Below are 23,403 nucleotides of genomic sequence, written 5' to 3' on the forward strand. Positions count from 1 at the left end.
GTTAGTTTTTGCAAGTTCAGCTACCTAGATTCAATAGGCATTGGCCTTCAAAGAACTGGTCTTTTCCAGTCCCTCCCAGACCTTCTCAGTCCAAACCAGGGGCAGCAGACCACCAAGACTACAGTCTCAGGGTATGCACAGATCTAAGCAATTGAGTGCACTCACGTCCAATACTGGGATTAGTAAGCTGCCATCCTATGGTAAAACCTCACAATGACTTATCCTTAACTCTTCCAAGCCTTGCCCAAGTACTTGCACCTTCAGGAGGGAAACTGCATGCCAAAAACTGGGAGTACATTACCCAGGACAGATGGGTCTTGAACATTGTATCCCAAGGATACAGATTCTACTTCCACTCACTGCCAACCCCAAGCGGATGGCCAGACCTTCCCCCAAACCAGTGGGCAGAGGCCCAGAAGCAAGTACTTTCTCTTCACGGTATCAAGGCTATTCTGTCCCAGCAGAACAAAGGGGACAAGGCTTTTATTCCAGACTGTTTCTGGCACCCAGAAAAGAAAACTCTTGGCGTCCTATCCTGGATCTGTCTATTCTCAACACCTTTCTGGTGGTTCCAAAATTCAAAATGCTTACTCTCCAACAGCTGCTTCCTATGCTAGCCAAGGACTCCTTGCTAGCAACCTTAGACTTAAAAGAAGCTTATCTGCACATCCCCATAAGGGAATCTTGCAGGAAATACCTGTGTTTCAGAGCAGGCTCTATGCATCATCAGTTCTCTGCACTTCCCTTTGGCTTATCTACTGCGCTCAGGGTGTTCATAAAATGCCTAGCTCAAGCCATTGCATATTGCAGGCAGAGAATGATTCAAATTTACCCATACTTGGATGATTGCCTGATTCAGGCGGACAGTCAGAAATTGCTACTACAACACCTGACATTTGTAAAGAGACTTCTAACTTCACTGGGGTTACACCATCAACGAAAATAAATCACGTCTGTTACCCAGCCAACATGGGAGCAAGCTTGAACACAGCTTCCCAGATGGCATTCCTCACTCCAGAAAAACAAATTTATTTGACAAACTACTTCAATCTACTGGCCACCAAAACCCAGCTATCTGCAAGAAAAATACTGCAAGCCCTAGGGTTCATGGCCTCTTGCATTCTAATAATTCCATATGCAAGACTGCGTATGAGGAAACTTTAGTGGTACTTAAAAAAGTCTGTGGTGTCAGCATTCTCAGGATGTGGAAACAATGATTCCTATCATTCCTTGCCTAAGGACAGAGTTCCTGTGATGGGCAGAGGCTTGCTACCACAACAAGGGACTCCCTTTCATTCAACCCCCTGCCGCCCAAACCCTAACAACAGACGCATCAGACCATGCATGGGGGGCTCACATGGCAGGACAATGCAGCCTTCAAAGGCCTTATTCTTCCAGGACAACTATTGGTAAAGACAGACAACACCACAGTTATGTGGTACATAAACAAGCAGGGGGGAACCCATTCCTACCCCCTCTGCAGATTAGCCATGGCTCTGGAACACAGCCTTGAGCAACCAAGTGCACCTGCAAGCTCAATTCCTGCCAGGCAAACTAAATTCACTGGCAGACGACTTAAGCAGAATTATCATGGACCCACACGAGTGGAAACTGGAACCCAAAATATTCAGGCCTTTGAGGAATTGATTGGGGGGCACCAAAGGGGGACCTCTTTGCTTCTCCTCAGAACTATCAGTTGAGCAAATATTGCACCAGAACTCCCCACAGCCAAGCTTGGAAAGTGGATGCCATGTCCTTTACCTGGGAAAGCTTCTCAATCTATGCCTTCTCCCCTCTGCCCCTCCTCTTCAAGGTTCTACTAAAGATCAAACAGGACAAGCCAAGGACAATCCTGATTGCACCGGACTGGCCACGCCAGCACTGGTATCCTCCCTTTTGCGCAGTCTGACAGTAGTGCCACCATGGCACCTGCCTCAAACCCCTCCCCTGCTGTCCCAGTAGGAGGGCCAGATTCTGCACCCTCAGCTACAGACCCTGAACCTAGCAGCCTGGCTCATCCCCTGAATTCTTTACCGCAGCTCTCCGTACGCAAGTGCTGGATGTCATTCTTGAGGCAAGGAGGCCTAGTACTAGAAAGTCCTATTCGGCAAAGTGGAAAAGATGCTCCTGGAGCCAGTGTCAGGGAATGGACATAACTGTGCCCAGCTTACCTCGTATAGTAGATTACTTATCAGAAATGCTCCACAAAGGCCTATCCTTCTCTTCCATTAAGATTCATGCCTCTGCCATCTCAGCTCATTATAATACTGAGCCACCCCTGTTTCTCTCTACCGATGGTCAAACAGTTCCTGAGAGGGGCCAAAACTTTAAGACCTCCCAGGATAGCTCCCACTCCTGCCTGGGACCTTAACTTTGTATTGGAAAAGCCCACGCTTCCGCTCTTTGAACCTGCTGCCTCAGCAGAGTTAAAATTCCTCTCTTAGAAAACAGCTTTACTTCTAGCCATCACATCAGCAAGAAGAGTGTCTGAATTGCAGGCCCTTATGGCCATGGAACCCTTCATTATCTTCCATGCGAACAGTTTCCCTCAGGACTAACCCATCATTCATGTCCAAGGTGGTATCTAGTGTGGCTTTAAACCAATCCATTCATTTGCCAACCTTGTTCCCTAATCCTCAGAATAAAGGGTAAAGGATCCTGCACTCCCTGGATGTGCACAGGCAGCTCAGGTTCTATCTGGACAGGACTAAGCCTCTCAAAGTCTGACCAGCTGCTAGTCAGCTTTGCTGCAGGGGCAGAGGGCAAGGCCATTTCAGAGCAAACCATTTCTAAATGGATAGCACACTGCATCCATTTCTGCTACAAACACCATGGGAAGCCTACCCCACAGGGAATCAGAACACATTCCAGTAGGGCTACATCAACCTCTACAGCATTCCTCAGGGGAGTTCCTTCCAGGGACATCCTGGAAGCTGCAACCTGGAGCTCTGTACACACTTTAACCAGGCATTACCACTTGCCTATATTTTCTAAATCCAGAGCCGGATTTGCCACAGCAGTCTTACACTGCCTGATGTCCAGCGCTAATCCTTCTTAACTACCTCCACCCTTCCTTAGCTTTGGGAATCTACCCAAATGTGATGACTGCAACAGCGAAGCACGAAGAACATAGTACAGTTGTGTACACTTAGCATAAATGTAGGTGTGCGAGTGTATTCACTGTTACATTCCTGGTTACCCTCCCTCCAGCCCCCTGACTTCTCATTACTTCTACCTATCTTTTTTGTTTGGCATATTTTATATCATGTGTATTTGCTTTTTGCTGAGGGTGTTCCATACCAAATAATTGTTTCCCATTTTGGGGGCACCTGACATCTGGGGCAAGAAAAACTGATGTAATGGTGTCGGCTGCATGTTTTATACCCCTGATGACCTGACGTCAAGAAAGAAACAACAGCATCTGACACAGAAAACCCAAGACTCTAGTATTCAGGCTGGCTGAGGGCTACCTGCAGGCAGATAACCCAAATGTGATGACTGCAAAAGTGAATACACTCAAACAGCTACATTTATGGTAAGTGTACACAACTGTACTTTGTTTTTACTGTGGGACATTTAGAAAAGCACCTTTCTAACGATTCATATTTCTGTGTTCCTTGTGTAGCACAACTTGGACCACCTGTTGTCAACATTTCAAGCTCTGGAAGACATATAATTCTTCATCTTTATCAACCAAAATGTCCCGTAGCATCACTGTCAAGTATATATAAAAGCCTTTGTTATACTGCTAACCTGTCAAAAGCAGATGAAATGGAAGATGTGAGTTTAGGCCATTTTTCTTTAAGTGCATATGAGATTTGTGTATACAAGATTCTGAAATGTCTTTTAAATAACGTGTATACAAGACATTTACATTTTTGTATATAAATGCTGGTGTATACAAGGCATTTGTTTCTCTAAACTAATTGCACATCTGGAGTTTTACTTTGTTTACCAGTACTTGTCAGTATGAAGCAAACAACCATTAAAGTTGTTATGGTTTATGCTGGTTAGGCTGTACATATAGCCTGGGGATGAACTACCAAAATAAGTAATACTTTGTTGTGAGATCAGTGTGTTTCAACTGTGACTTTTCTAAACTCTGCATTCTAGATTACCTCTGGCAGTGTTGTCTAATAAGCATCATAATTCACAGCTGTCACTTAGATTAGGACTTTTAAATGTCAGAACAGGAAAATGGTGTTATCCCTTCATCTTTGTATGGCATTTACTATTATTTTCTTTCTTTTCTCCCTCTTTCCCGGCATGCTGACCATCTGTAATAATGGTCAGTACCCCTGTCCAATGTCTGCTGTCCTTTCCTAGCCTAATCTCCCTGGACTAGGGGCCCTCCATCTAGCACTGATGAATTGGGTTAGTGTATTAGTGGGTGAGAGGAGATAAGGGGTCATGTGATCCTAGCCTTAAGACCCTACCCTTAAGACCCTACCCCCAGTATGCTGACTCTCTTGGTAGTATGGGTTGAGCAGTGAAGATTAGCCTGTGTGAATGTGCCCATACCCAGCCTCTTGGTGAGCACATACCTTCCCAGGCATCCCATATGCCCAGCAATCATTCCAAGCCTCAGCCACTGTCATGGTTTGAAGAGTGATGTGCCCCTACCAGAATGGTTCCCCCTCACCCCAGCACAGTCATGCTTATTGCCATCTCCATCAGGCACCCAACCACTAATCAAACATGGGTCAGGTAGCCAGTAGTCAAGGCTTTATCCCCCTAAGGCACTGGCCTGGCTATCGGGCACCCTAGCCACTAATTAAACTTGGATCAGCTGACTAGTAGTCTGAGCTTTATCCCTCTAAGCCACTGGGTTGGCTTTGTCAGTTTTGAAATGTTGTGTAAAGTTGCACTGTTTTGAAGAACTGTCAGTGGTAGCATAATTAGCTTATACTAAGTAATCGTTTTTTACATTAAAAATACTTCCTGTATTGAGTCGAAAGTAGAACAGAGATATAAGGAGCACTGTAATAATGATGCATCAAAATTGTGTGTATTTACAGAAACATATAAACCTGTTTAAGTTTATATTTGCATGAATTTTTCATATGAAGAGATGGTAAGTCTTGTGGCTGTTTGTTTGGTTTGGTCCCACCATATTTTATATAATTTGTATGTAGGTAGATGTCCTTCCATACAACTGTTGCAGTATTCTTTACTGAGGGATCTCCTCTCAATGATAGCCCAAAATCCTGACAGTATGAACGCCATTGTTTAATGCAGGTCTGAACTGTGCTGGTTACCGAGTCGTGTTTTCAGATAAGTGCCACATTGTAATTTCTTCTCTCTCTCTTATTTGTTGTGTTTCTTATCCAGAAAGGGCAAATGTCAGTGTGGGAGGCAAATTGCCCATAAAGAACATCACGACCAGTGTCTCTTCTGTTTGGGTGTTTCCCATGAAAATACATAGGGCTCTGTCTACCATGCATTTGTGCCCAAGACTCTACATAGTCATCCGTCCTCCTCCTTTGTCTACTCTCAGAATCTACGTCTGAAGTTGTTGGCTCAGGGTGCTGTGGTGGAATCCTCCTGTCCCAAGGGCCAGCCACCTGCTAAGAAAAAGGCAGAAAAAAAGTTAGGATTGATCCTGATGCTGTCCACCTCCAGACTTCTCTCTCTCTCTCTATATGGGTGAAAACCCGGAGGACCATCTGGTGGTTGCTTCGGACTCCTCTGTCATGACCCCTTTGAAGGCTGGCATGGGTCTTGCTTCTCACTTCCTTGTTGGCTTTTTGAACATTTGTACCTGATGTTAAGGGGAAACCTCAGCTGATTATATTCAGACTGAGGGAGTATTCCCCATATCTTGGGGAAGAGATTCTATGACCATTATTGAATATCACCAGGGGTTTGACCCTCCAAGGGTGTTTAGTGTGGACATCCTGTAAAAAAAAAAAAAAAAAAACATATTTCCCCTGTTAAGGATCCCCAATGTGAATGGCAGGATTTTAGTCAGGCTTTATTTAATGTGTTGCTCGGGGGGGGGGGGGGGGGTTCTGTTCCTGCTCCTCCCTGGTCTTCTACTCCATTCAAGAGGCCCAGAGAATTTTGTTCCTCAGATGAGGACTCTAGGTAAGAGTCTTTGCCCTACTCTTCCCAAATCCGTTCCCCTTTGAACTGTAGTACAGAGGAGGATTCCTTAAGTCCAGATTCCCCCTGGAGGAACTTGACTATTGCCCATATGATGAATTGTTTTTAAGTGGGATTGTTCTGAAGTCTGTGACATTCGGAACAGATAGTATGAGCTCCTGGAGATGGAATCTCCTAAGCCAGCTGCTGTTCCTCCTGTTCTGGCTGTCCTTCTGGATACTTTTTCAGCAGCATCTGTAGCCCCTGACTCTCAGCCCCTTGCACCCAAGAATCCAGATAGATTCTGTAAAGTGCCAGATATGTGCAAATTCCTTCTAATGACCCTTCTGTAGTGTCAGTCTCCTCTAATTAGCTGCCAAAATCATTGCCCTCTTGTGTTTTGGCCCTCCTTTCTCAGGTTTCTTAGGTGGTTTCTGATCTTCCTGATTTGAGGGTAAGCTGTCAGCCCTTTCCCTATTGAGCTGTACTTCTCAAGTTGCCCACCACTTAGTGACATGTAGCTGTGATGCAGCTGATGCTTCTTCCAGGGCTGCTACCTTGTCTCGGTTATGAGGTGTTAATCTTGACTTCGTCTTCAGGCTTTGCCTGATTACTTTTAAGGCCAAACTTTTGGATGCTCCTTTGGATAACAAAAAAAATCTACTTGGATCTGCTGCAGATGAACTTTTCAAATCTCTCTGGGACAAGGGGAAAGCCTTGCCGGAGCTGAAGCCTATTTTTGTTTCTCCTGTTGCCAAATTTCAGATAAGTTGTCTCACTGTCTACTTTTGTTCGTAGGCAATCTTGCCTTCCTCCTAAGGCCAAGAAAGGTTCTAGATGTGTGTCTTCCACTAAATCTACTCAGACTCCTGCCTCCCAGAAACCTCCTTTTCCAGGGTAAATCGGTTTCTATTTCACAGTTTGCTTCCTCCTCCTCTTAGGTTCCCTTGTCCGTCTGTCCCCGTCTTCCAGATTTGCTTCAGTTCACTTCAAACTCTTGGGTTCTATTTATCATCAGTCAGGAATAGTTCATGGTTTGGAAGTCCCTTCTTCCCTTTTCAGGCACTCCTTAACCTCCTCGGGAACAGCTGTCATCTCATTTCTCAGAAGTTCTTCACTCTCTTTTGGCTCAGGACACCATTTTAGTGGAGGGTAGTTGGAGACTTATTCTGGAGCTTTCTTGGCTATACACCTTTTTTAACATGTTCTCTCTGCAAACATTATTTCCTCCTCTTTTTTTTACCCCCAGGCCTTTCTGGTCTCTGGATATCAAGGTTGCATACATTCACATCCTTATTCATCCTTTTTTCATTCTTCCTGTGGCTTCTGTCAAAGCCAGGGGAGTTTCTCAGGTTCGTGGCTTTCACCATTCCTGTGCTCCCTGGCACCAGACTCCATATGAGGAAGCTGCAGTGGTACCTCAAGTCACTATGGCTTCAGCATTGCCACCCACTGGACTTCCTGGTACCCTTCCTTTCCTGTCTCGTGCTCGAACTTCAATGGAGGGTTTGTCAACTTTCACTTAACCCAGGGCTTCCTTTTCAAGCTCCAGTTATAACTCAGGAGCTCTTTACAGATGCCTCAGACAGGGGGTCGGGATGCTTCCTTTGGCCTCCTCAAAGCTCAGGGTCTCTGGTCTCCTTATCAGAGGTCACACCACATCAATATAAAGTAGATGAGGCCTCTGCTTCTGTCTTTTCAGGCTTTTCATTCCCTCTTTCATCTCGGGCCCTCAAAGTTTTCACAGACAATACCCCACAGTGGTGTGGTATGCCAACAAGCAAAGGGACCCAAGGTCCTGTCCTTTGCAGACTGACTCATCAGGTCTGAGATCTAGCTATCCAATATCAAGTGACTCTTCACACAGCGTACATTCCCTCGGAGCATAATCTAGTGGCAGACTCCTTGAGGTGTTCCAGCATACAAGCTCACGAATGGATGCATCAGAGATGTGTCCCTGGACATTGCCCGTTGGTGGGGTATTCCTCAGTTAGATCTTTTTGCCTCTACTCTGAACAGACAACTTCCTCAATTCTGAGTCCCAAGTTCTTCGGCTTAGAAAGTGGTCGCCCTGTCTTTTCCTTGGAAGGGGGCACTTCTGTACACCTTCCTTTTGATGTTCATCGTGTTACCCTGCTGCAGTCATCACCCTTGAGTTATCCTGTCGTCACGTGGTCCTGCATTCGGACTGAATTCCAAAGTCTTGGTCCGGCGTCGGTTGCTGTCGCTTCTTCCTGGCGTCGTGCGCCAGGGGTATATAAGAGGCATCCGACGCCATTTTCTCCTGTCTTTCTTGCCGCGTGGTGCCCGAAGCAGAAGCAGCTCGCAAGTGCCGGTCGGCCGACACCTGAGATTTTCGAATCGAATTTCAGTCCGAAATCTTCAAAGCCAAGTACCCCATTGGGGAACCTTTTCTTGCCTCAGTCAGATGTCAGAAAAAGTTAACAATTGCATTTCTTGTGGGAAGCAAATACCTCATAAGGACTTTCATTCTTATTGTATTCCTTGCCAAGGCCCAGACCACAACGTCACTGGTTGTCGGTTTTGTGCTAGGTTCAATAAGTGAACTATAAAGCGACGCTTTGATTTCGCATGACACTACTTCAGTAGGAAATTTAATTACACTATGCCGTCGGAGCAACCGACTACCGTCGTGCATAAAAAATGCAAAGATAAAGACAGGCAGCCTAGATCCAAGCCAGACTCCGAGGCCTTGGCTGGGCTGGTCGTCGGTTCTCCGGTTTTCAGTGAGGTGCCTACGCAGCCCCTGACAACCGCAGAATTGGAACCCCAGACCACTTCGGATTCCCAAACAGAGAGTTCTAGGCCGATGCAGCCATTTTCGTTAGGCCCTACCGATAACATTGCAGAAGGAGAAGCCGGTGCTGCGGAAACACCTTCGGTTACAGAAGGTGTCTTCAGACCGACTACTCTCACCATAAAATCTTATGCTAAACTTAAGACTCCTTTAAAACCAAAAAAGACTGCACATCAGTCTTGAGTTTAAGGCCCCATGCCTAAGAAACAGATGCTTAAAATGGCTGAAGATTTGATTTCTTTAATCAGGGGTTCCCAACACTCCCCCCTCCCAGACAAAAGGCCTAGACAAGAGGAGTATTATGCCTCCTCTGATCAAGTGTCTATTTCCTCAGGTTCCTCTGAGGAACAGGATTACTCCTTTCCCCCTTATGAAGATTCTGATGCTGAAGATTCCATTCCCTCAGCTTCTACCCCCTGAAGACTATTCCTTTGGGGAAACCTTACATACCAAGAGGGAACATTTCCACTGGGAAGGTCAGGACTACTCCGACTCAAAGCAAAGGCTCCGAGAGTTTCTTTTACTCCCCCAGCACAGACCACTTGCTATCCCTCCAGTTTTAGACATTGTGGATGATGTTTACTTAGAATCTAATCTAAATCCAGATTCTCTGCCTTCTGCTCCTGCCAAACCAGATAGATATTATAGAGTGCCTGACTCACACAAATTCCTTTACAAAAGCCCTGTTGCTGACCCAGAGACAATCTCCCAGGGTCCCAAATGGGCTAAGGCTTCTATGGCTAAAAATCCTGTACCCTCTGAAAGGGGCTCCAGAGCACTAGAAAGGTGGGGGGAAGAAGGTTTACACCTCAGCTACTCTAGCTATAGGTAATTGCTTCTCATTAGGGGGGCACCTGACATCTTGGGAAGAAAAATTGATGTAATGGTGGCTAACTTGACGTTATGGAAGAAGGGACAGCAACCGACGCAGGATCCAAGACTTTGTTAATCAGGCCGACTGAGGGATACCTGCAAGCAGATAACCCAAATGTAATGACTGCAACAGTGAATACACTCAGACATCTACATTTATGATAAGTGTACACAACTGTATTTTATGATGTCACATTAGGTCTGTGTAAACGTCTGACATAATGCTGAGGAGTAGTTAAACATTAAAGGGTAACATAGCCATAATGACTTATAGGTTCATAGGCAAGTACTAGGCTATCTGCCCGAGGACATCTATAAGCCTAGCCAGAAAGTGTTGGCTTTCACTGCCCCCTTATATTAGTTCCCTGTGCCTCTGTCCAGCAGAGCCACTGTAGTGATCCCCAGGGTAAATTTTCTGTTTCCCATCCACTCATCAATGTTTGTCTTGAAGAGTGTTAGTGAGAGGCTCTGCTTAATGTAAATTGGAATCATGTTCCAAAGCATGGGGAGTCTCTGGGACAGGAATCTATCCCTCCAGCACGTCATATTTATTGTTGTGGTGAGGTTTAGATCCCTAGAGCATGTGGCTCTCGGGGATTTGTTTTTTTTTTAAATGGAGTATGTCCATCAATTCTGGGTTGGACATGGCTTTGTATGTCAGACAGAGATCACCTCTGAGTAAGCGGTATGCAACAGAGTACAGCTGGAGTTTCTTCAGTTGGACTGCATAGGGCATCTGTTTGAGGACAGTAATCCTCTTGGTGAGGTACTTTTGTGGTCTTTCCAGCTGTTGCAGGTGTCTTGTACATCCCAAACGGGGCGTTGTATGATGAGTCTGATGAGTAGAAGGGGACAATAACCTCTTTTGTTCTAGATGCGAACCCTTTTGTGATTAGGTGGGCCACATAGAAGGATTTTCTAACCACCTTGGCAATATGATTATCAAAGGAGAGATTACTATCTACCCAGATCCCTTATTACATTTTCTGTATTTAGGGGACTACTACAAAGGGGATGACTATGCACTTTTTGGCTATGGAATACAATAATATGCCAGGAAGTACAGCATTCATACACTGTATACATAGTTTTCTGTCAGTTCACTTTTCCAACTACACAAATAGTTCTGCGGCTATCCTACACTTGTTATACTATCTTTGTGCTGACTGGCCGGCATCACATTACTGTAATGTCCCTGTCTCCCACTCTGTTATCCACACCCACATTTGTGTATCTACCGCTAAATCTCTAAATTTAATCAACATGTTTGTGTGTGTATATATGTGTGTGTGTGTGTGTGTGTGTATATATATATATATATATATATATATATATATATATATATACAAACAATCAGTGTTATATGTCTCTGTGTGTGGGTATGTGTGCATACGTGTATATATATGTATGTATTTAAAAAAAAACAAAACAAAAATGTGACCTTCTTATTTCACGTTTTTGCAGGGGGGGCAAGCCCCCCCCCATCCCCCTGAGGAGAGTGGCATGGAACTGGAAATTTACCCTTCTCTTCACTGTTGTACGATCTCAGAGTTGGTATACTTAAGTAGCAGGGGATGTGGGGGTGCAGGGGGGCTTTCCCCCCACAAAAACTTACAAGCAGAGTTTTTAAATTTAGTCTACTTTCATGTTCGGTGTTGTAGAGCATCGATCATGTCCTCCTCGATGTGTGATTCGATGTTCTGCAACTTCGAGCATTTGCAGTAGACTTACATATATATATATATATATATATATATATATATATATATATATATATATATATATATATATATACACACACACACACACACACACACACACACACACACACACACACGCACATATGTATATGTGTGTGTGTAGTGCACATATAATGAATAATCAGCAGTTAATTTGTTTGAAACACAAAACATCAAAAAAACTCGTTGGTGATTTTATCATTATCGCCACCTACATCTAAAAAAAAAAGTAATGGCAAATGTAAAACAGTTTGTGACTCCTTTTGGACCTGCATAGTTACATGCATATTTCAATATATAATTAGATAGGCATACATGCATATGTTTGTGTATAAGCAAATCTTTACTTTTTTGCCTGAGTGGTGTACATGAGTAGGCCTATGTGTATGCGTGCACATATGCAATTCATTTACATTTGTGTACGTCGTATTAACAGACATGGTTGACGCTGACCTCCATATTCACACATACCAAAATAAAATAAAATATTTTCACGTTCACCCACAAATATGATGCTTATGAAAGTATATACTAATGACTGCACAGATTTTCATACTCCCATGACTGTGCTGCAGATATCTGTGAATTGGATATGCCCTGCATGATGACCATGATTGTGCTGCAGATATCTGTGAATTGGATATGCCCTGCATGATGACCATGATTGTGCTGCAGATATCTGTGAATTGGATATGCCCTGCCTGATGACCATGATTGTGCTGCAGATATCTGTGAATTGGATATGCCCTGCATGATGACCATGATTGTGCTGCAGATATCTGTGAATTGGATATGCCCTGCCTGATGACCATGATTATGCTGCAGATATCTGTGAATTGGATATGCCCTGCCTGATGACCATGATTGTGCTGCAGATATCTGTGAATTGGATATGCCCTGCCTGATGACCATGATTGTGCTGCAGATATCTGTGAATTGGATATGCCCTGCATGATGACCATGATTGTGCTGCAGATATCTGTGAATTGGATATGCCCTGCCTGATGACCATGATTGTGCTGCAGATATCTGTGAATTGGATATGCCCTGCCTGATGACCATGATTGTGCTGCAGATATCTGTGAATTGGATATGCCCTGCCTGATGACCATGATTGTGCTGCAGATATCTGTGAATTGGATATGCCCTGCCTGATGACCATGATTGTGCTGCAGATATCTGTGAATTGGATATGCCCTGCCTGATGACCATGATTGTGCTGCAGATATCTGTGAATTGGATATGCCCTGCCTGATGACCATGATTGTGCTGCAGATATCTGTGAATTGGATATGATGATACTTATTGCAAAGTTTAGCCTTAAACAGTGTGCTGTTTTTAATTTTTTGAATACCCACCTACTGTGTTTTATGTCCTGTAAGAGTACCAACAATGTGCACAGATTACGTGGTACTTGTAAACCAACTTTTAATTCTCCATTTTAATAAATTAAAATAAAAATTGATTTATACTATACTCTCTAAGGTACCATGAATTAAACTTAATCTCTGTGTGAAATCATTTAATTTATTTCCGTTATTCAGCTATTTGTTTGTTTACATATATGGTTACCAAACTGAAATTAATAAGTGGACTGGCTGACTCTTTTCAGTCACAACCTGACCTCTGTGGTACAAGACACAAACATAAAATAAAGTATTGTACCACTTTCGGAAGGAATGTCAAAAAGTTTGGCAAAATGCAGACGGGGAATTCAAGCAAGATGGTGGATAAAAATATAAGAAGTGGAAGTAACGGCAAACTAGAACTATAACTTTGAAGATCAAATTAATAAAAATGGAGAGACAAATTAAACCTAGTGTGAGACAAGCTTGGGAAATTTTTGAAAAAAACTTGTATAAAGATATTGTGCACAGTAGAAAATCATGAGGTGTGTGTGCATGTGTATAATGTATATATAATGTATATGTGTGTGTGTGTATATATATATATATATATATATATATATATATATATATATATGTGTGTGTGTGTGTATGTTGTTGTTGTCTTTCAGCTTTTTCCCAGTAAGGGGTCGCCACAGCGGAACTCCGGTCCGCTAATGATTGGCAGTAGATTTTTTACGAAACGCCGAGGTGCCAGCTCGACATCCAGCCTTCAACGAAGGCACGCCCATTTACGCACGCATGTCTTTCGAATGCTACCCAACCGCGGGGAGGACATGCAGACTCCACACAGAAGGCACTCCCAAGCCAAGCTGAGAATCGAACGGGAGAACCTCTTGCTGTGAGGTAACAATGCTACCGCTGTACCACCTAGAGATAGTGTGTGTGTGTGTGTGTGTGTGTGTGTGTGTGTGTATATATATATATATATATATATATATATATATACACATGTATATATATATATATATATATATATATATATATATATATACACACATACACACACATACATACACACACACACACTATGTGGTAGCACTGAAAACATACAAACTTTGTAGATTGTAAAATGTTTTCTCCAACACAACAGATTATATTTACAAAAATCTTATTCAAAACAGTTTTGGCTGCACAAAGGTGGTGAAAAATTGTGCTAATAACATCCTGTTAACTTCAGACACTGAAATTAAATTAAGTTAAATTATACTGAAAAATAAATATGCACATCCGACGCAAATTGCACGGATGAAACAGAGTTAGTAACAATGACCTGAGAACACTTTAGCATGCACTTAAAGTGTCATTGTTTTTGTTATTCACCAGGTCATTTAAGTGTGATTAGATTCCACAAGATTGGAGTCATTCACTTGTTCAACCCATACTTGATGGACAGAGGAGTAGGGCAAACCCAGTCACACACTGATAACTATGTTTTCTTTTTGATTATTTTGCATTATGTGTCATCAGAATTGAAACGACTAGGACTTGAAAGTCTATATAAGCATGCATATGCTGAAAATAGATCTGTACCTACCAGGAACATGATGTTCTGTAATAAGAGTTATAAATGACAGTAGTGCTGTGGTGTAATTTATATAGACTTAGTGCCAGCAGGTGAATCTCTAGGTTACAGTCAGGGTATCCTGTGTACGCAGGCCCATTCCTCTTTGCATCACGCCTTTCTGAACTGTCTTTTTATTTGTGGTGCTCTATTGTCTGCATACAGGTAACTCTAAATAGGTAAACAGTTTACATCTGACACAGAGGACAAAATAACTTGACTAATTCACACCATTTGGGCACAGGAGAATAATATGTTGATAAATTTCTCAACAGCAAAGCCTATGACATTTGAGAGACATAGATTGAAGGTTGAGTATTTAATACAGCACACAGTGTTTTAATATGTGGATTCATTTAAGAACTTGGGTATATGGGTAGATCCAGCTTTGAGAGGAGGCGTCTCTCGTTTTGTGGTCATACCAGCAAATTGGTCCATTTTTAAAACTCCAGGCTGTTAAAAAAAAAGTTTTATAAAGTCTAGGAAATCAGAAATGATGGATTGTAAGTTACACTAGACACAAATTAGAGTATGGAATACTGATTTAGAGATTTTATAATAAAATTAACATGAGTAAATTAGAGTACAGCAAAAATATACTAAGGGCATTCATGGGTGTGAAAGTTTTAAGTTATTAGAAAATATTAAAATATTTGATCTTTTTACTCTGTCTCATATTGATATTTAAGGGGAGACCTTAAGTAGAGAGCAGTTAGAGACAACTACCTCTAGGAATGTTTGGAGTTATCAGAGTAGTAGAGATTCATCAGACACTCTGTGTACGAGATGATATAGGAATGAGAGATGTAGTAACTTGTTCTCTGCAAGAGTAGTTGACAGATGGAATAACATTTCTAATTATATTAAAGTAAGCACGACCTTAAGAGTTTTTTTTAAGTACGTAGTCTTCACAAAATGACTGTTCTGATACATTTGCAAGCTCTAAGGGGATTATTGTCCATGCCTAAAAGTCTGTATGTATGCATGTACTTGTATGTAAAATGTGTAAATATAAATAAGCTGTTTATTCGACTGGCTATGTTACATACAAGGATGCCTCCATTTTTATTTTAGGTGGACTGGTATTCTTTAAACTAATGAGTGTGTTATTACAGACGTCTTGCTTTGTCATGACTGATCAGCAAATTGTCTGTTTGCAACAAATTGTCATATTTGCTCTATTTCAGTTTACACTGTTTCACTGTACAGCTGTTTTATCAGAAAAGCTATGTATGCGGAACGGAGCCTAGATGGCCAGCTGAGAGCAGTGAATTTTGAGAGCTCCATAAACTAGTATAATAATATAGGAAAATGTTATTATTTTCAAGTTTAAAACATCAGACTTTTATAGATAAACTGCTGAACTACATAAATATCAGTTTTTGGCGGAGATGTCAAGAAAATGTTCTTGTCAAGTAACTTGGGAGATGTATTGAGTCACTGAATGTGAACAATTCAAGGAATTCTCATCCAGATGCTGCTTTGAAAAAAGAACTGAAATTGAGAACTGAAATTGATGACATCTACCTTACAAGAACTATCTTTGAAGATGGATGGCTTTAAAAATGACTTGGAAAACCTCAAATTAAATTCTCAGAAACAGACTGATACAGACTGATACTCTTAAGGAACTATTACAGCAACACTACAAAAATAACAAATATGGAGACTTCTCTAAATGACATTGAAGGGAAACTCAAAGAGGAAGAATTCCAAAAAGAATTTCTGCTTAAACAGATAAATGGCTGCTTTACAAAATAGATGATTTAGAAAATGGGGAAAGGAGAAACAACATAAGGATCTTTTGTCTGCCTAAAAACACAGATGTTGCATTATTCTTTTAACTAGATTTGTACCAGATTGCCCCTTAGAACTCAACAGTGGTGTTAGTTTTAGGCAGTCTTGGAACACAAGGACCAACATGGCAAGCTCATGGATACAAAATTGAAAATAACAGTAGCTGGGAGAAGATTAAGCTGCTTGAATGCAACTGAAATAAGGCAAAATTAAACTGATGTCTGCGGCAAGATTCATAGACATTGTGCATACTGCATAGGGGCAATACACAGAGAATAACCATTAAAACCATATACATAACCATCTGTAAGTATAGCGACATTATTAATTAAATTCGTAAGTGTGCTAGTACGTTTGATACATTTCCAGTCAACCAAGAACTCCTATAAGCTAAAATGTTTTTTTCTGTAAGTAGGAAAGGAACCTTGGAGGTAATTTGCATCACTGTAGCGTTATAGGAATCAGTGGTGCACTAAATTCCAAATTGGATGACCTGCATATCTACAGAGATACTCAGCTATAGCTTTGAATCCCCAGCAAGCTAAGACACCATTGTAGTAGGCTTTGAGAGGAAGCACCATTATATTATATCCTCATGAAGTAGATGAGCACAATGAAGAACAGCAGATCCATGGGCTCAAATAACATCCCAGGAAGTTGTACTAGTGCTGTACAGTTTTCTGTACTACAGGGTTTGTTCACAAGCTGTGGCAGTGTTCCAAAGTGGTTCCCATCCAAGTAGAGGGTCTACTGCTTCCCCTGGCAAGTACAGAACCGTTAGTGTAACCAGAAAATGTGCAAGGTAGAAGGGGAGTATTGTACTTGTTCAGGTAGACATGGGTGGCCTTTTGCATCTGGATAATAATCATTATGTCATTATGCGATAATATGTCACTGGACAAGATACTATCATGGCATATCAATAAACGCATTAATGACTATAAGAATGTCAGTGAAATAAGAAATGAGATGTGGTCCTTACTAGTATGGGTCAGTTTTGCACTCCAACTGAAATGTCCTCTGTGGTCAAATCAGACCACATATCATAACTCATACGGCAAGAAATCTGAACAAAGCTTAAAATAATGTGGGACAAGAGCACATAAATGGGGACTTATTTTGCAGTTATAAATTTAGAAAGTTAATACAGTAACAGATTTTTGTAGTAGCACACATTTTTCTGAAGGATATGAAGTGAGAATTTCAAATGTATGTCATTAATTAGTGACTTCAATCCTTAGCGATTTCTCAGAAAAAGCACAAATTTTATGAGGAGCAGGTCAAAGACGAGTCAAAGATCTGGACATTCTGCAAAAATCTAGACAGTTGAGAGATGCACCTTAAATTGTTCACATTCTCTGTAAGACTGAAGTCTGAATTAACTTTGAATACATCAAGATTCAGAAATTATGCAAAGGCTTATCTACAAACACTGAGTGACTTGGCCAATTTCAAAAGCCCCTTTCATCTGGAGAATGACAGCATACCTGTAATGTGTCCAGAAATTAGCAGCATGACAAGATTTTCACCTCATAGTTTTGGTCTGTTCCACATAAAATTTGTGGTTTTCTGGCAGATCATTGAGGATTGTATTCACTAAATAGGACACATTTGAGTTTCAGACTTCATATTATTCAGAAAATGTATGCTAATGCAAAACCTTTTAGTCTAGCAACTTTATGAGAGTAACATTTAAAATGTGTACCTAGTTTTGGGACTTTGACCTCCCCCATTACTTTTGGCTTTGTCCAGCTTTCTTCTTCTAAGAGGTTGAGAGGTATGAACCCCAATGCTTATGTGAAATCCTTAACTGACAAATTCTAACCCCATGTAAATAGTTGCATAAATGCCTCTGTCTCCCTCAGAATTGATTACAATGCCAAATTCAAAAATAACCCCCTATAACAGAACCCCATTATAAATGTGCTATAATGAAAGAAAAAGCTTACTGCATGCAAAAAAAAAAATTTCAAGATACAAAAAGGAACTAGGAACTGCAGACCTCGATCAAATCAAAAAAGCCAAATATGAGACAAAAATAGCCACCCAGTTGAAGGATAACAACAAGAAATTCTTTAACTGTGTTAGAAATCTCAGAAACAATGCCCAGCACTGCATAGACTTAATATTAAGTGATAATACATACTGAGGGCATTACAGTATAGGTTATGGGCAAGTACTAGGCTAGCTGCTCTTGTAGGCCATTGTAAGCCTAGTGAATTTCCCTTTCAAAATGCGAGAAACCCTGTACCTTGTGTCTGTGAGGTAGATACCTTTACCACCATACCAACCCTCACTTCAGAATATTTCTCCATAGTAGAAGTTGATTAACGGTAGTGGTTTTGGTTATGCTTACCTAACTGTGTAGCCCTCCGTCACATACAAGTTCACCACATTGTGCAACTTGACAGGTATGTGGTTCATCTCTCAATCTACCAGATACAGGAAGAAATGCACACATCACAGAAGTCTAACTGCTGATAGTCTTGAAGTTTGAGCTTAATTTATCAGCTCTCCAACATTCTCAGATCATATACTCACCTTTACACCCCCCGATCTCCCTAGAGCAAATCCTCAATATGCTATACATGGCCAAGAATGCTAACTGTGTGAGGATGGGCCAACATATACCATACAGCCTATTGGTAATCCTAGCTCATCATTTGTCACCTCCCCCCACAGTGCCTATTCAATGTCCGCCTTAATTTAGGGTTCATGCTGGATAAATAGATGATAGTAACAGTCCTTCCCTTGCACAAAGATGGGGCTTCAAAGGACCCAAGTAATGATAGACCGATAAGCTAGCCATCCTCATCTGTGAGGCTATAGAAAAGATCATTATGGATTTAATAAATTAGGCTATAGGTAACCCACAGACTCTAGATCCAAGTCAGTTCAGATTCATCAAGGGCAGATCCTGCTTACTTAATCTGGTTGAATTCTTCAAAAACGACTTCTCATTAGAAGTGCACCCAGAGTTCAGTCCTTGGGCCACATTTCTTTAGCATTTACTTCTCGAAGATCAAAGCTAATGTTCAGGGTTTGTGGCTGAACATGTTTGCAAATGCCTGCAAACTTGGCAACATCATAAGTACCCCAGGGGGCACTATGATTCTCCAGAAAGGCCTTACCAAAACAAATAGTTGGTGTCAAAATCATGGACTAAAATTAAATGTTCAGAAATGTATAGCGATATACTTTGACAAGCATGACTCCTCTTGTAACTATTACATCGACTATACAACCCTGAAAACTGAACCTGTAGTTAGGGATCTGGGAACCTATGTTGACAATAAACTGCTTTAGTCACCATGTGACCTCTATTGTGAGGAAGCCCTTTTTTATCACACATCTTATCTAATTAGCAGTAAACATACTTCAGGTTGATTAATCGCGGTGAGACCATGGAGCTCATCCACATGCAAGTCACCATAGATAAGATCCCTCACCACATCATGGCTAGCTACAAGCCACCATCTATGCCCCCAGAGTCTCATAACTCATACATAAATTTACTAGAGGTGCTCACCATCTATCCAGATACCCTGTTCATGGGTGACATTAACTACTCCTCTATAGACTTAACATAAACTGTCAAACTCAAAGGCACAATGCTTCCTGGACTTAAACGCAAATACCCTGGAACAGGTAGTGCAGTGCATGCTCCAACTGGAATATCAAGCATTCTGGATCTGGTACTCAACAACATAGATGAGTGTTGCAGCACCCCTCTTCACCTGTCACATCTTCACTAGTGAGATCAGATCACAAAGCTGAATCATTTAAAGTAAAAATTAAACAAGTAAATCCAACTAAACCAGAAACAGCTAACTATTCAGAGGCAAAATACATCCTGTTAAGTGACAGTTTGTCAAAATGCAAGGCTCCCCTAACCCTGAAACACAGCTGCCTATGCAGAATTGTTTATGCAGTCCCTACACAAACATGTGAATGGTTGTATAGAGGCTGCTGTACCTACCAGAAATAAACCCAAAACAAAAACAAACCCACTGGTAGAATCCTCACCCAAAAAGAGTATATAATAAATTAAAAGAAGAAAAATCATGGTCAGAATCAGGAAGAGCAACTCCTTTAAAAACAGTTGGCCTCTTATACAAGTAAACAAGAAACTAAGAGGTCTAATTAAGTCCAACAAGGTCAAGGTTGAAGTTAGGATAAGGACAGTCACACTTCAGCTATGTCCAGAACCTCAACTGCTGGTGAAAGGTACCACCTTCAACTTGTAATTCAAAGTTCATGCAACCTGACTGGTTCCACTAGTTGTGGCCAAAGGTTTAAAATCAGTAATCTGCAAATGGTAGATTAAACACACTCTCACTATATTCTTTCATAATGGCTCCTCCACTTCTAATCAAGGAAATTACTGGTTTACAGTTAGTAAGCTTAAATAATAGATTAAGCACATTCTTGCTATATTCTCTTTTATATAGGCTCCTTCATTTTGTTCTAGATCTTTTCTTCTGAGTCATGAAAAACCCCACCCTGCATGATATTTTATAGATGCACAAAAAACACCACCATAAATATCTGTACAAAAGATCTTAACCTTCACTGTTACATGAAAAGAACATTCTGGCCAAATATAGTCCAGCCCAAGAAATCCCCTACTTATGGAATAAGTGTCTGCTGTGTGTCAAGCAGTGCAACTTATCGGCACCATTCAGAACTGTTCTGGATAATTGTAGGGGCAATTGTATATTCTCCCAGGGGTAATAGGATAGCATTTCCCAATCCAGTGTTTCTTGGGCTTACATGGCTAGGCTTCCCAATGATATTCTTGATTGCTTGCCTAGATGTACCTGTCAACCTAGTACATATACCAATACCCAGCAAATGTCCATTATGCATAAGTCTAGAGTATATACACGGGCAAGCTCAGTAGTTAATGAATGATTTCATTCTCTAGGGTCATCCAGTAGGTGAGTATTTAACCATAAACAGGGGCAGAGTAAAGTTAGGCAGGAAAACATAACTACAGTAACTGTGTTACCATGCTTGAAAGAAGCCCAAGTTCTACTTGAGGTGAAAGAGGTTGCCCCTTCACCCAAAGGTAATTTGTAATTTTGTAATCCTTAGACCAGCAGAAGCAAATATTGCAGCTTTAAAGACTTCAAATGTACACACTCCCTACTATTCTGTGATGAAGTCTCAAATTTTAAATGCATCTCTTACCCCCTAAAAAGAGTTCAGCTCCCACCTAGAAAACTGTAAATCTGTCATTCCCTACCAAAACTAAACAAAATGGGAAGGATAAAAGCAAACCAGTGCCTGGTGGTCCACATGCATAAATAAACTTTGTAGTACAAGGAAAAAACTATCAGAATTTACAGCAAAATTAAAGACCCACAAGTCAAGGCCAACATCTAAAGGATTTCCAAGGTACTGAAAATAACATCAGGAAAACAAAGGCCTCCCACGAACTTAGACTGGCATCAGAAACTAAGAAAAAATGCAAAATCTGTTTTACTTCAGGAAATGATGAAGTAATATCAAACACTGTTTACATTTAATCATAATGGGACTATTACTCTGATCTAGTGAATACTACAAATTTTCCTCAAATTTGTGATCATCAGAAACCATCTCAAAAGCCAAGATGTATAATTCTGTCTAAATTACAGTACTGCCTCTGAAACAGGGTGGCAGAGTTCTTAGAACACTGCATCTACCTGATGGATGGATGGATAGGTAGATAAATGCATGCATGCAAAGTTTACAGAACATGAAAGGGAAAATATCAACATAAGACCAGGCTAAGGGTTTGGGATAAGTGATTGAAAGGGAGTAAGAATATATAGGAACAAAGTTCATGTCCGTCTTTTATTAACTTTAGTTGAATTGAAATTTACTGTGCTACTTAGTTAGCTTCCTTAGTTGAATTTAACCACTGGCTTAGTTTCTGGTGTCACTCCAGACAGAATCCAGTTTCTATCAGTGGAAGGATATGGTTAACAGACCATGTTGCTTTGCCAAGATTGGTGTGTATCTGTCTGCTGTGGGAGTTCAGATATTGGCTATAACTTTATCCACCCCTTAGCACATTTTTAAGGCAATATCAAAACACCAAAAGTATCAACATGCCAAAAAAAAAACAACAACCTTAAGATGTTACTGCTCAATGAGGGGAACCTAAGTAAGAAACTTGATGCGCTACAGGCTCTCTTCACTCTGAAGAATGTGCACATCTGTGTTGTCAAGGAGACTTGTTTTAAAGCTGCAGAAAGTACTGTGGCAGTGGCCGCAAAGCACACAACTCTTACCTAGGCCTACTAGACACACTCACCATCTAACCAAATGCTCTTTTCATTGAAGACTTTAAATACCTCTCATTAGACAGGGAACTTGCACTGCTTTAACTCATAGGCACAGTGTCTCCTGGACTTTGTCAACACAAACACCCTGGACCCCAGATAGTGCGTACTCCATCCAGAGGTTCAGGCATATTGGACCTAGTATTCACCAACATGGGAGATCATTGCACCCCCCATGTCACATCCTCATTGGTGAGATCAGAACTCAAATATGTTTCCATGGAAATAAAACTCAGGCTTGAAAACCCAGCTAAGCCTTTAACATTTAGAAACTAGCCTATAGCAAACTACATCCTAGTAAGTGACAGTTTATCGAAATTTGCACATCTACCTAAGCAGCATTATTTATGTACATACATGTAAATGTCTACATTGAGGCTGCCATACCTGAAAGAAAGAAGCCCACATCTAACACCAAAAACAAACCCCACTAGTGGAATTCTTACCTTAACAGGGTATATAACAAAAAAAGTGATGGGCAGACTCAGAAAGGACAACTATCACAGAGACGAGCTCTCTCATTCAGTTAAACAAAAAACTTAAGAAGTCTAATAAAGTACAACAAGGCCACTTACAAGGTCAGGATAGCCTCCCAAGGATAAAGACTATCACAATACCTTCTTCAGCTGTGTCAGGAACCTTAAGGGTAACACCTAGCAGAGTACAACACTACTAGTAAATGGCACAACCTTCACTGACCAGGGTAACATAAAGCTAAATTTAACAGCCAGTAGTTTTGCTAACTCAACCCAGCTAACCCCAGGAACTAAAGGCCCATCAGTCTGACTAC

General features: G+C 41.3%; 2 protein-coding genes across 2 annotated transcripts in view; both read left to right on the plus strand.

Annotated features, from left to right (window-relative positions):
• The window catches only part of LOC122803461, a 1,126,946-nt gene that overhangs the window by 752,549 nt on the left and 350,994 nt on the right, over positions 1-23,403 (plus strand). Inside the window, exon 5 of the mRNA XM_044073079.1 lies at positions 3,626-3,780. Within this exon, the coding sequence (XP_043929014.1) occupies positions 3,626-3,780 (155 nt within the window). The remainder of the gene's footprint in view (positions 1-3,625; positions 3,781-23,403) is intronic.
• The window catches only part of LOC122803462 (interleukin-10 receptor subunit beta-like), a 1,132,032-nt gene that overhangs the window by 394,205 nt on the left and 714,424 nt on the right, over positions 1-23,403 (plus strand). The gene's annotated exons all lie outside the window — the stretch shown is intronic.

The sequence above is a fragment of the Protopterus annectens genome, chromosome 5.part1 (genome assembly GCF_019279795.1).
Source record: "Protopterus annectens isolate FY-2018-M chromosome 5.part1, PAN1.0, whole genome shotgun sequence".
In the NCBI taxonomy this organism is placed as follows: domain Eukaryota; kingdom Metazoa; phylum Chordata; order Ceratodontiformes; family Protopteridae; genus Protopterus; species Protopterus annectens.